The sequence below is a fragment of the Clarias gariepinus genome, chromosome 19, assembly GCF_024256425.1.
Source record: "Clarias gariepinus isolate MV-2021 ecotype Netherlands chromosome 19, CGAR_prim_01v2, whole genome shotgun sequence".
Taxonomy (NCBI): Eukaryota; Metazoa; Chordata; class Actinopteri; order Siluriformes; family Clariidae; genus Clarias; species Clarias gariepinus.
The window spans coordinates 856032-870958 of record NC_071118.1 but is presented as its reverse complement, the minus strand read 5'-3'; the positions used below and the strand labels follow the sequence as shown (position 1 = coordinate 870958).

The 14927-nt window shown below is 37.5% G+C and overlaps 1 protein-coding gene across 1 annotated transcript; it reads left to right on the top strand.

Moving 5' to 3' along the window:
- Positions 1–8710: 8710 nt before the first annotated feature.
- gpr34l (G protein-coupled receptor 34 like) lies at positions 8711–11426 on the top strand. Its single transcript, XM_053478493.1, has 2 exons — positions 8711–8786; positions 9809–11426. The coding sequence occupies exon 2, from the start codon at positions 9814–9816 to the stop codon at positions 10795–10797; it is 984 nt and encodes a 327-aa protein (XP_053334468.1). The 5' UTR covers positions 8711–8786; positions 9809–9813; the 3' UTR covers positions 10798–11426.
- The last annotated feature ends 3501 nt before the right edge of the window (positions 11427–14927 follow it).

Below are 14927 nucleotides of genomic sequence, written 5' to 3'. Positions count from 1 at the left end.
TAAGGGGATTTACCAAATACTGTACAACAAAACACACACACACACCTAAACACTACATTATACAGAAGCCTGGTGGCACAGTATTAAAGGGATACTTTAAGCAAAAAAAAAAAAAAAACAAGGTGTTAATTTCACTATTGCAATCTAAATAAAGTCAACCAGCCTTGGCATATTTACTGTCTGACGTTTCTGTTTGAATGTCTTGTCATTAGAATTACAGGGTTAGTGTAGTAGCAGATAGCTCTTAGGTTCACCTCTGTTAAACTGCAAGGCTAAATCACACACTCCTCACAACACCATGACAGCCAGCTGAGTGGACTTTACATCAGTTTGCCTTTACTACACACGTTAAAGCCTTATGCACACACACACACACACACACACACACACACACACACACACACTACATGTTTATAACCCTGATTTAGACTTTCATAGAGATATACTATGTATGCAGTCTGAAGAGCTACCAGCTGCGGCCAATTTGATCAAACTGTTAAACTACTTTACTGACTCATATATTATTAAATATTTTAAACTGATCAGTGTGTATTTCAGATTTTCTGACTTTATGGATGTATTGTTTTATTTTTTATAAAGTCTACCATGGAACATTAGTAGCAGCTACCAGTAGATGAAAATGGTACACCAATTTGACCAGTATGGCCTGTGTTCAGCAACTGGTAGTATTTTTTATAAAATGGTTCATGTATAATTGGTATAGCTCAGCAACATAATATTTTGGTAAATTATGTAAAATGTTTGTGTGATGCTGTAAATAAGCAAAATTCATGCTTGGGGTTTATCTATTTCTCATCTAATAAAAAAACAGTTATAAAGTTTATACAATAAAGCATAATTGCATTGGTATTAGAAGCACATGGATAAATAAAAGAAAAGAATAAATGTCTATAAAATCAGAATTGGATTATAAATTTAAATGAAGATCTACCGCCCCCTGCTGGCTGTGAACTCAAAGTGCCCCTTAAATACATGTTTGTCACAATTGTTGTACATAAAACTATACAGTACAATTTTTTGTAGTTGTTATTCCCCCCCCCCCCCCATGCCAGCTCATCATTCACCATTCAGTGTGTAGACAGGCCAGTTAAAAAACTCTAGTGATAGTAATAATAGTAAGTACAAAACTTCAGATTTATTTCCAGAATACGCATTTATACAAGAACAATTCCATAAACATGGAACATATTTCTGGCTGACTATCTGTAACAAAACTTTAAGTCTTGCTGCATTAAAGATGTTGGATTTCGAATGTAATGTAATGCCGCTGCCTGCAGCTGTAATGGAGGACTGGCCCAGGGCCAACTAAAAGCAGCATGCAATGGGATAGGGCCTGGAGAAGTGGAGCGAGACCTTCCTAAAGAAAAAACAAAAGGGGGAAAACCAACCCAGGGCTGGAGCCTCGAGAAACCACCATGATTTAACCCATCTAAATGCATGAGAAAAGTAAAAAAGAAAATAAAAGGTCAGAAAGAACAGAATTACAGAGGAACTAAGAATTACAGTGTTGTTTTTCAAAACAAGAACCTGGAGAAAGCCACAGAAACCCCAGGAGATAATCTCCAGGAGGTTTCGTCTGATGCAGAAAGAAAGCTTGAGAGAAAGGAAACCTGAGCCACTCAAGAGGTTCTAACAAATCACAAGCTCAACAAGGAGAACTCAAGATCAAGTGACTGAGTGTTCTGTAATCAGCCTTTAAATAGGCCAGCTACAGGTGCAGGAAGTTACCACTAATCTCTGTGTGGCAGTTCTCTGTCTCCCTCTGGTGGCGGGCAACAGTCTTGTGGAATTCTGCTACTTATGGTAAACAGTGAGCATGAAGTTCTTCTATAATTAGGTGCATACAATCCTAGCTTTAAAACTATATAAGACAGAAATATGAAGCATATATTGAAGTTCAGAACAAAAAAAATGTGTTAAAGTATACAGTAATTTGCAATAAACCATATGTTGGTACGTAGTATAGGTTTCCTATAATAGATATCCTTATATATTATATATAGCCTTATATCCATATCCATATAATAAAAAATATTTTATGTTGTCCCTGAATCTGTATTTAAAATGAATAAACACACATCCCCAGAATGTTGCTTAACTGAAGTAGTGTTTGTTGTATTCAGATCCATAATCAGACCCATTGACTTTTTCGTAAAATATTCAATCTAACATCTTATAAAAAAGCTGCAATTTTTAATATAAACTATAAATGTCACAAATTTGGACAAATCAATTGTCCTACACAGCATGTCTTTGAACTGTGGGAGGAAACCAGTGTATCGTGAGGAAACCCACCGAGCATGCCAAAAACATACACAGACCAGAGGTGAAATTCGAACCCCCCCCCCCACCCTGGAGGTGTGATATAACAGTGCTAACCACTAAGCCACCATGCCCTTGTAAGTGCCACCACTTACAAGTAGTTTATAAGTCAAAATCAGATAATTACCGAGTATTAAGTAAAGAACGGCACAATATTTAAAATGATTAAGCCTGATGATGTATAACCTGGGAACGATTTTAGTTTAACAATTCATTCTTACTGTTGTGTGGAAAAACTTTGCAGGCTGTCCAATCTGATTTACAATATACAGAAACTGAGAAAATCTGATGGTTGATTGAGGGCAGTCTCTGAAAGTAATATTCAGCAGTTACCATTCCAACCGCTTACCACAAACCCAAAGTGGGGCAGATTCCATGATTAACTGAACGTTTAGATGCATTCAATTCCTGCTATTCTAAGTACATATTAACAAATCTTGACATATTTAAAAGTTAGTACCCCCTCGGGTCTTAGTGTTAGGAAGGACAACAGATGAACAAGATAAAAAAAAATTTCACAGTGACATTAGATTTTTAAATTAAGCTGAAATAATGTAGGCAATACTAAGCACTTTGATGATCTACAAGCTGATTCAGTAGCTTGTAGTTCCACTTTTAGCAGCAATACCTTTAAATATCATTTCCTGCATGACTATCAGTTGCTAACTTAATTTTGGTCCGTTCCTTTTTACGACATTGCTTCAGGTTATTGAGGTTTTTAGGCGTTCGCTTATGCCCAGCTCTATTAAGGTCCCATTACAGCATCTCAGCTGGGTTAAGGTCTGGACTTTGACTAGGCCATCTCAAAAACTTGATTCTTTTATTTTTTAGTCATTCTGATGTAAATTCACTGGGACGCTTCCGATCATTGTCTTGTTGCACGACACAATTTCGACCAAGCTTTAGCTCTGGAACAGATACAGTATTTATCTCTAGAATACTCCGGTACACAGAGGAGTGCATGGTCGACTCAATGACTGTGAGGTGCCGAGGTCCTGCGGCTGCAAAAACAAGTCCAACTTATCATCCCTACACCGCCGTGCCTGACATCGGGTATGAAGTGTTTCTGCTAAATGTTTGGTTTTCGCCAAACCTGGCGCTCGACATTAAGGCCAAACACCACTTTGGTCTCATCTGACCACATGACATTTTTTCATGACCTTTGTGGTTAGTTTAGTGAATCTCAGTTGTGCCTCAATGATCTATTTGGAAGATCACTTTCTCCTGGCAAACCTTTCTGAACAAACCGTACTTGTTTAGTCGTCTTCTAATTGTGCTGCCAAAGACTTTAACATGCTCAGTGAGGCCTGTAGGGTCTAAGATGTAGCTCTTGTTTTTTTAAATTTTTTTATTTTTTCTGAGCATTGCACGGTTTGACATTAGGATAAATGTGTTGGAATGTCCACTGCTGGGAAGATTGGTAACTGTCTTGAATACTTTCCACTCATCACTCATCTTCTATACGGCTTTATCCTGTATTTAGGGTTGCGGGGACCTGAAGTCTAACCCAGGAGACTTAGGGCACGAGGCAGGGTACACCCTGGTGCCAATCCATCGCAGGGCACACACATATACACACTCACACACTACGGGTAATTCAGGAACTCCAGTTAGGTGCAAGACGACAGTGCTAACCACTACACCACCGTGCCACCTTAAATGCTTTTCATTTGTGAATAATCTTACTTACTGTAGAACACTGGACTCTAAATTGTTTGGAAATGGTTTTATAACCCTTTCCAGATTAAAGTGCAGCACATACACCCACCTGAACGCTTCCGTCTGCTTTTATAGGAGGTCTACACACCTGTAGATGATCAATTAATCACCTGGCTGCAATTTACCCCCTTAAATCCTGTGAAAGCAGTAACGGTGCACTTATTTCCTTTTTTGGCTTCATTTTTGTTAAATAAATCATGACACAAGTGAAAAAAGTTATATGTTGTTGGTTGTCTGAGGTTGTGTTTGTCTAATACTGAGAGCCACTATAGAGGATTTTTACAACATAGAATTGGTTGAGGGAGTATTACTGTAACTTTTGAACGTGACTCTATGTAAAACGAAAGGTTCAAACCGGGTAATTTTTGAAATCTGGATTTCAGATGAAAAGGCTGCCCTGTGGTTAACACTTGGACACAAAACTTTGCCTGATAGATGCAGCGTGCAAGAGGTCTTAAGGTGATTTCCTGTATAGGTTGCAAGAAAAGCGGCCTGATGATTTATCTGACATTTTCTCACTCATCCTGGTTGAGTGAGGTGAACCACTATGTAACAACTTTTTTACAGCTCTGGACCGTGCTGCATGTTTTGCTGACACAGACCTTGCTTGTTCATGCTTTGACATTAGAGTTCCACTTCCTGAGCCTCTGCAGTGCTGCTGGATGCGCTTGTGTTGTTGATCTGATGCCAGGCTTGATATGTAGGCTGTCGAAACGAAAATAAGCATACAAGTAGGAGAGAGTGAATTTAGGTCACTGTAACAAACAGTATTTCTACATGTAAGCAGTCTTGCAAATTGTTTGGTTATTACGCAGCAACTTTTGCTCTAGTGATACCCGAAAATAAACACTTGCACATTCTAGGCAACTTTATTGAAGTTGTGAGTTATTTTTTTTATAACATCATGGCTGCTGCGTGTTATACCTTAACCTTAAGATATAATGAGTGTGTTAAATTATGAGAAACATATGGATGTGGTGCAATCCTTAAAGTCAGCTCCATGACAATATGATGTGTTAAAGTTGGACTGGAAGAACTTGTGTGTCCTGCTCAATGTCCTCCTGGACATCCTAACATCATCAAGTAATGCTTTTGTAGAATGTATGAATGAACACAAATTCTCACAGCCACACTCCAACATCTAGTGGAAAACCTTCCCAAAAGAAAAGAGTGGAGCAACAAACACAGGGGAATAAATCTGGGATGAGATGTTCAACAAGAACATGTGACTGTGAAAATTTACTTAAGAGGAAGCATAAAAATCCTGACCCCTTTAAACTATTTAGTTCATTTTGATCTGAATCTGAGATCTGATCATTCTTACATCAAGTAGGTTAGATATTAGGCTAAAAGCAAGTCAAACTGATACTAAGTAGGTTTTCGATGATTTGTTATTTTTTATACTGCCAGGAGGAATGGTATCTTCCTAAGGGCCTGTAGCATTGTTGATAACTTCATTTGGTGCAGAACTGCTGTGATAGCCTTGTTATAGCTGTGGATGTTCTGTCTATTAAAGCACACTATTTAGTAGTGTATAACTATTTAGCTGTTTTGTGAGGGGAGTGGTGGCTCAGGCAGCTAAGACTCTAGGTTGTTGCTCGGCTGATCCAGGTTTGAGCTCTGCCGCTGGTTTGTTGGTGCTGTTGGGTCCTTGGGAAAGACCTTTAACCCTACATCACCACATACTACCCAGCCACTGTAGGTAGAAAAATGGGAGGGTTGCATCAGGAAGGGCATTCGGGATAAAAATGCCAAGTTCACCCCAGTATTTGCTTCACCCCAGTATACAAGGTTTACAAGAGCTCCAGCATTAACAGGTCAAACATGTCCAGCACATATCAGCATTAATAAAGAAATTCTGCATATTAAAAACAAACAGAAAATACTATAAAGAATCCCATAAAAATCCAAATTACCGAGTGATACAAATCCAGATTCCCTTGTCTGATGTAACTTTTTCATAAAAAAGTTACATCAGACCATGAAAAAGGTCATAAAAAAAGCACATCCTTTGGCATAAAGCACGTCCTTTGACTGAATTCCAAAGTGCAGCATGGTGATGGTAGCATCAAGTTGTGCAGCTGCTTTTCATCAACATGAGAACCTGGTCAGGGTTGAGATAGATGGAGCCAAATACAGAGCAAACCTAGTGTCATGATTTGATCTTCTGGGTGAGCAGCCATTTTGTTTCGAAGACTTTCTGAGGCAGAAAATTGAGCTCTAATATAAAAGAAAGCTGTGAAGTATGAAGACAGGTCATTGGTCGTTGTTTAAAGATTGCCAGAGACTCAACAGTATGGACATCTAGAGTTAATTCCACCACCTAGATGCCAGAACAGAAATTAGTCTAGATGCACATCTTCCTCAATCTCTGAGAGATGGTAGGACCAGTTGAGGAATGCTGCAGGATCCGAGGGAACGTATTGCAGCTACAGGAAGCCAGTGCAGGGAGTGAAGAAGTGGGATGGTGTGGAAAATGTGATGTGCTACTGCATTCTGGATCAGCTGCAGAGGACGAATGGTGGAGTGTGATGGACCTGCCAGGAATGAGTTAGTTGAGGAACAAGCACCTGAGTAGCCTGTAAAGAAGACATTTGGAAGAGTTAGGTTGGCAATGGTTAGGGGTACTCCAAGATTGTGGGCGGTAAGTAAGGGAATAATCTGATTGTTATCCAGGGAGATCACAAAATCTTGATAGGGGGATAAATCACCTGGGATGAACAGCAGTTTGGTTTTCCTGAGATGATGTCTGTCAGACTAGATGTCTGTCAGTCCTGCTAAGATCTGGGTGGAAACCTGAGTGTCTGAGGGAGGAAAGGTGAGAATGAGTTGTGTGTCATCTGCATAACAACAGAAGTTATACTAGACCTGACCCTGTTTGATGAGCCTGCCCTGACCTTTTGTATTTTGCTTCGGACAAATAGCCTGCTCTGACTTCATTTTGGCTATCCCTAGCAAACCTGGCTGCTCTCACTACAGGTTGGCCTTTGGGCTTTTCATTAAAGGAACTTCCGCCAACTCAGCGTGAGTCAAAAGCGACCTTTACATAATTGCCTCTAATGCTTAGTCATAACGAGAGTACATGTTTATGAGTATTCGTTTGAAACCAAAGAGTTGTGTATATATCGATGAATCTACCCAACATCAACAGAACATGTCTGTCATAAAGAGACCTGGAGACAGACAGACGATGGGAAACTAATTTCTATTTTCTGGTTAAATAAAAAGGCTCCAGCAGACACGAGCTGTTTGGCTGTATATTCGTCTGGAGACGGGCTGTAGTGAGTGTTACCAAATAAGGAGTCAGACAAAGTGTAATGGGGTTATTTTATGAGCATAGGAACCTTCTCATCATATTATAACACCTTACACCACTCCTTAATCTCCTGTCTATGTGCTAATGAACATCCTCGTAGTAATGAACATCCTCTTCTACCTCTCTTTAAACACTGTGTGACCAAGCAATCAAGTATGATGTGAGAACTCATAGAGATCCCTGAACGGCTTTGTTGATTGAATCTCCATGTAAAGGAAATCATGTTAGAAATAAAAAAATCTGAATTATTCTCAGCTGTTTTACTTCTTACAGGAAGAAAACAAAGAAACAAACAAAGAAACAAACAAACAAACAAAAAGTATAAATGCAACCATGTTATAGAAGACAAAGGAAGTACGGTTTGTCTGTTCTGCTGTGAGAACTGGAGGTGTTTGCGTACGTGCCTGTTGAGGTTTCTTTAGGTGGAACAGTAAAAACTATGGTAAACCAAAGAATGGGTTAAAATATAATGATCTAGGAGGCATGTTTGAGAAAGTTCCATCCAACGTGTTAATCCACGCTTGGAAAGAATTGCTTTAAAATAAAAACATTTTTTGTCAAATACAGTATCTAGTCATATCACACAGGTTAGTTTGGCAAAAATCGGGTTGATAAAGTCCTTTTTTTCCTGATCCTTCAACAGGATTTAGAAAGTTTTAATCCTTAACATTGTTTTCTCCAGTTGTAATTAAACAAAAAACCTTTTTTTTTTGCTATAAATCTGCTGGCAAAGATATTTCTCTTTTTTATATTTTTGCTCCTCATTACATCATGGAATCCTGCCAAGTTGCCCCTGTTTAGCCCTTGAGCCTGGCCCTAATCCCTATCTGCTGCAGGGGCGCTGTGTCCTGGCCGACCCTGCGCTCTAACCTCAGCTTCCCAATGCAAAAGTTACAATTTCCCTTTGGGATTAATAAAGTACTTTATAATAATAATAATAATAATAATAATAAACAAACCTGCACTGGCCATATCTCAGCAACCGGACATGATGCTGTAATAAACTTGGTATGAAATTATATAATATAAACCCAAAATGTGACTTAATGTGTCAGCTTACAAATGTTATTTTATTTATTGTGTAACTCTAATAGTGAAAACTTTAATTCTATAAAAGCTAATTAAATGCATTTTTTTTTTAAACTCAGGTTTAATAAAAGTCATTTAATCAAAAAGTCCATATTATATTGCACTGTGGTGAATGACAGCCGGCAGAAACGAAGACCAGAGTCATTTCCTCGTTATGATGCTTGTGGGCTGTGTTTCTCTGAACTGTATGAACTGACACACTTTTACCACAAATGAGCACAAAGCAAACGTAATATCAGCGGAGAAGGTTTCCTGCGTAAGGAGACACATTCAGACATCCTTTATCTCAGTCACTCAGTAAAGGGAGACGGTCACAGAGGTAAGACTGCATTCTTACAATTTAGAGATTTAGTAAAACCTGATTTTACTCTTTATGGTTAAAGCACTAAACAAATTTATGATATTATTTGACTTTTAGATTTATTTTAGAACAACTCTAATGAGTTAACTGTATGCTGCTTTTTGGGGTTATATTACACTACATACATTAACAAATCTTTTATTTTAATCTAATTATATGACGCTTGCTGACGCTTCGTGAAAAGATTCTGTATAGGTGCGTTTTTTTTGCCAGGGCTGGCAAAGATAAAACGCAGGTCTTTAAAATGAAAATAGGTCCTTTAACGATTAAGTTTCTGTAACTCTGTAAAGTTTTTTTCATTACATGAGTCAAGATGGACATGACATCAACTTTTCTGCAACACGTGTCCACGATACATTATTTTTATTCCAAAGTTCTCAAATAAATCTTGGTAATCTGTATTGAATAAATATTATCTTTGTTTAATGTTTTTCCCTGAGCCAGAGGTCGAAGAATTTGCTAACCAGCTATGGCTTTTTATAACGTGTTTCTGCTGAACCCCCACGCTAGTGCAAAGTGTCAGAAGAGTGAAAAAGCCCAAATTTAAAGCATGTACACTCTTCATTTAAATATCAGTCACAGTAGCTTTTTATAATAGTAGTGTCCAAAGTCCATAGACTGATATTAATGACATGATTAGTTTTATGTTGTAAAATAAAATAAACAAAAGAAAACAAGAGGCTTTCAAGAGGGGTTTCTAATCACCCCATCTGCGAATAAAAAAACCCTCTTGAGGTTAATTGCCCTATTTTGGTAACCACTGCTCGAACTAAACCTGTAAAAGACTTCCAATAGCAGTACCACTGAAGAGACAAGTCTTTGCACAATAAAACACCTTTTTTTCCCTTCTTTCTAAAAGTGTGTTCATTTATATCATTTAAATTGTGTGTAAAAAAAAGGGCTGTTCAATACTTATAAACAAAATGTAATAGTTAAAACCTGATAAGATGCAAACATTTTGACCATCTGTGTCTCCACAGGCACAATGTCTCTGAGACTTAACTTCAGCAGCAATGATTCCTGTGAGATCCAGGATGGAGGCCTGTCACCCTTCTTACCCATCAGCTACATCATCATCTGCTGTTTCGGGTTCCTGAGTAACACCATCAGCGTCTTCATTTTCTTCATACGACGCCAGGCTGACAGCTCCATGACAGTGTACTTGCGTCATCTGACGCTGGCCGACTCGCTCTTGGTCCTGAGTTTGCCTCTGAGGATCTACTACCATGACAAACAGGGGCCTTACTTTCTGTGCAAAGTGGTGGGTGTCTTCTTCTACATCAACATGTACGCCAGCATCTCCTTCCTCAGCCTAATCAGCCTGGACCGCTACCTGAAGATCGTCAAGCCGGTCTGGGTCTTCCGCATACAGAAGGTGCTGTGGAGCCGCATAGCCAGTGGCATCACCTGGGCGGTCCTTTTCCTAATAACAGCCCTGTTCTTTGTCAGTAACGAGCAGAAAGACCCATGCGACAAGATCTGCTTTCATTTCCACAACAAGGGGCTGTTAGCTGGTAGCATCAATCTGACCGCCGTGGCCTTCTTTGGTGCCTTTTTCCTGTTGTTTATCATTTTCTACGTGAAGATTGCTCTGAAGCTTAGAAACGTAGAGATGGGAAAAGGTGACCCGAACGCACAGAACCGCAAGAAGAATCTCGTCCTGAAGACGTTCCTGGTGCCCGTGATATTCGCGCTGTGCTTCCTGCCGTACCATTTGGTCAGAGTGCCGTACGTTCTGGCCCAGATGAATGTGATCAAAGAGCTGGAAAGCAAGCAGATGTTGCACATCTGGAATGAAAACACCCTGCTCCTGTCTGCGCTCAACAGCTGCCTGGACCCTATCATTTATTACTTTTTGTCCAGCACGTACAGGAAGACAATCCTATGTGCCATCCAGGGCAAGTTTAAAACCGTGTACGACCTGAACAGGAGACGAATCAGCATTAACCGGTCCATTACGGAAATCTAGCCTTAAAACGACAGATACCGGCGAGGAGATAATAAAATATTTGCACAGACTATATATATATATATAGAGTATATATTAAATTATATTTTAAATACTGATGTTTTGTAGCAAAGAGGTCTGAGCACTTATTCAGAGATGTATATTATTCATCTGCTCACATAAGCATTCCATGTGAATCAGACGTTTAACCTTTTAAATGCCTTTGAGGTTGTGAGAATTCCTATATGACATTTGAAAAAAATTGTTTTTTACTTTTTTGTGGTAATTTGTGCACTGCGTTAACCGTGTTGTGGGTACGAGATACATTGTGTTAAATGTTGAAGACGCTTACTACTGTGGTCGAGTCTGGAGCCCTGACATTAAAAAAAAAAGAAACTCTTCTAAATATAATGTCATCAGGAATTTCCCACTGAATGCAATCTGCTTGATCTTTCTGCTGATTGTTTTTCTTCTTGTCCATGAACAAAAGATGAAAAGGCAATCACGGTGGTGTTTTATTGTACATTTCTGTAGAAATATGTATATAAAGTATTTATAAATGTTTTATATCTGAAATTATTGCTTATTTTGAATATTCTGATACGTACAGGTTTGGATATTTTGTCTATTTTTTTAAAATGCTTACATCATATGCTATGGGAAACAAAGTATTTAAAAAATACCAATAAAAAATACAATGAAAAGTAGAATCCTGTAATTTCTTTGCTGTTGTTTCTTTAGTAAGTATTAATTACTGATGTTGTTTTACATGAATAAACTAAAAACGTTTGCATTAACACTCAAAAACCTTATAGCTGGTTAACACACAGGAGCAGATCAATTAACAGCTTCTTATTTGTTTATTAACAATATTATAACAATTTCCCTATTGTTGCTTGTTGAAGATCAAAGAGCTTTTCATGATTGAAGGTCTGTTAAGTTTAAATGATTACTGATTGAATTACCAGTGGTGATTATTTGCAATAAAAAACTTTTAGTGTTAATATTATAAACTTAAATTTGCATAATTTAAGAGTAAGAGTCAAATATCAAGCATCAAGTAATTGTAGTATAACGATTTAATAATAACTTATTATATATTAAAAGGTTTTCCATATTCAAAAGGATATTAGACATCACTAACGGGTTATAAAGTCTATAAAACGACCAAATTCACACATTTCTTGTGAACAAATAACAAGACATTAATTCATTTCTAATAATATACTGTTTACTATATATAACTTTATAAAACAAAATGTGTTTAAATAATATATCAAAATCTATTATTTTAATAATCAATATACAGTTTACATTCTAATTATTATATATTATTTATTTTTTTATAATTGTTTACATATTTACTAAATAATGACTAATATCACTAACCATGATAACTAATATGATATCTTCTGTATTTGTTTTAAATTAAATTAAATTATTATGAGCAATTCTAATTTGTAAAAGTCTAAAAAAAAAATTAAGCAAACACTTGATTTTGGTAAATATTAGATTTGCTAAAATTATATAAATAAATTGGTATTAATTATATTTTTATGATAATTCATACATTAGTAATTATAATTTTTTTATTAAAAGCACCCTGTGAAAAACTGTATATGTCCTGCACACCTTATCGATGCTGTTCTTTATGATTAGTGTTAATTCCAAGAAGCCCTACAATTGCTAAGTATTTCCTAAGTAACATATTGTGTCACTTTTAGCCTCCTCTAGCCATTACTCAAATCATCATCATAATAATAATATAGTGATAAGAATGGTATCAACAAAATATAAACCCAATTCTCTTTGTTAACTCTTCTTAAATGCATAATATTGAATATTATACAACAGTTATTACCGACTGAGCAATCTGATTGGGCGAGATGCATTCCAGGAATAGTGATAATGTTATAATGAGATAACAGCACTGGGTCGCTTAACTATATGTATCACTCGCCACCCCAGGTGTTCTACAGTCTACTGTTGCTGGCGGTCGCAGCGTGGGTGAAAGTAGGTCAGTAGAGAGCAACTGCTTGGCAAAAACCACATTTAAAACACAGAAACACTTTCAGCAAGCAAACACACCTGATAACGTTATATCGTTTTAAACAACACACTGACTACTTAATAATCGCTTCTAAGACGGTCCGAATAGCATCTGAAACGTCCGTATTCTTTTATTTACAGCTACAAAGCTAACTAGCTCCTAACACGATCGCTCACTAACCCCTAATTAAGGGCACTATTGGTGTGTGTGACAAGGGATTGTACAGCCTATGCACTAGCTTTCCATTTAATGGTATTTGAGATTTAACCCTGGAACCTGTAAGTTATCTGATATTCTGAAGTGGAATAAATGGACATATCGAGAGAAACGTACGAGATCTACAGGACTGAGACTCAGCTTTTGGCTACATGGTACCAGTAAGACTCAAAAACTACTTTCACTCCTGTTAATTACACCAACTGTCGCTCGCTAACTGTCGGTCGCCAGCTCTGCCAGTCGCGGTTAGTTTGGTCAGGATATATGTAGGTGGAGCAAAATAACTGGTTAAATAATGAAACAAATCATAATCTGTTTATAATAAATATTGTTCGTGGAACTGCTATATAAAAGCAATATCACGTTCGAGGTTACACTATTTTGCTAGTAATCGTGTCTACGATATAATAGAAGAAATATAGCACTCCCTTTTGTGTGATATAGCTTAATTAAAAAATAATTAATTTCTGCTTCAATGTATACATCATATATGCCTTTGTTAAAACTTCATGAACAAACATAATTAATGTTTTCAGAGAAATATTCAATAAAGTTTAATTCACTTTTAATTGTTTGGCTTTTAACAGTTGTCATTGCCATAAAGCAGCTTCACACAGTCAAAAGAAAATTATGGAAATTTATATGAAATGTAAAAAATGTGTATGAATCAAAATGATCAGATCGTCTCTGATGAACAAGCGACGGTGCTGAGGGAAAAACTCCCTGAGATGGTAATAGGAAGAAACCTTGAGAGGAACCAGACTCAACAGGGAACCCATCCTCATCTGGGTGATAACAGACAGCAGGGATTGATCTGCACTCATACTGTGTGTTAGGAGGCTGGAAGTTTAGTATAACAGGAGATGTGGAGAAGTTCATATGGAGTCCAGTTCATTATTGGAGGCTCAGGTAGACTAGAGGAAACTCCAGTCCTGAACTATTGAGCGATTGCAGTCACAAGTACTCAGATAACAGCTGTCTGCATCAGCCCAGGCCAGGAACGTCTTCATGGTAAAGTGGAACTGTCCCCAGTCACCACACGCATCCCAGACAGACCACACGGGACATCCATATGACGAGATCTCCAACCAGAAATGAGGCACCAGGACGAGTCAGGCAGGTCCAGGGGGCAGAGGGGGTCTGGATCACTGGCAGCTCAGGAGAGACAGGTGTATAGTAACGAGTTACATTTACTCCGTTACATTTGCTCAATTAACTTTTTGAAAATATTTTACTTCTATTCGTAGTTTTACTGCACCATACTTTTTACTTTTACTTGAGTGGATTTGTGAAGAAGAAACGCAACTCTTACTCCGCTATATTCGGCTCCACTCGACTCGTTACTTTTCTAACCGTTTATTCTGCACATTAGATATTTTTTGTTTTTGCCAGACAAATGCCGCCGGTGGATCGACCACATGACTGTGTTTCATCAATCAGACGTAGCAACACTAATCACATGACTTCACACTAATAACATAACAATAACTACATGTAGTCACATGACCACACACAAATGCCGCATAGCGCTTCAGCCGTTGTAGACAGCGAAGGAAACATGTTGCGGTTAGTTTAGCTGTTTTATTTTGTGTTGCAATGTTAAAATATATAATTAGCAAATAAGCTAGAGGCTAAAATATAGTATATAAAATAGTATATAAAAATGTATAATATATAAAAATAGTGAGACCTCTTGTACATACTGTATGTTCTAATGTTATTTTCTATCCGTTGAGCCATTTGGAGGGAAACTGAATATACAGTAAATCACTGGAAATAGTTTACACTGTTCAAACATACAGACATTACCTACAGTAGGGATGTGTTTAAAAAAAACTTTATGTTGTAAACAAAAAGGGGGTTTAGCAAATTTGTGTTTCTTGTT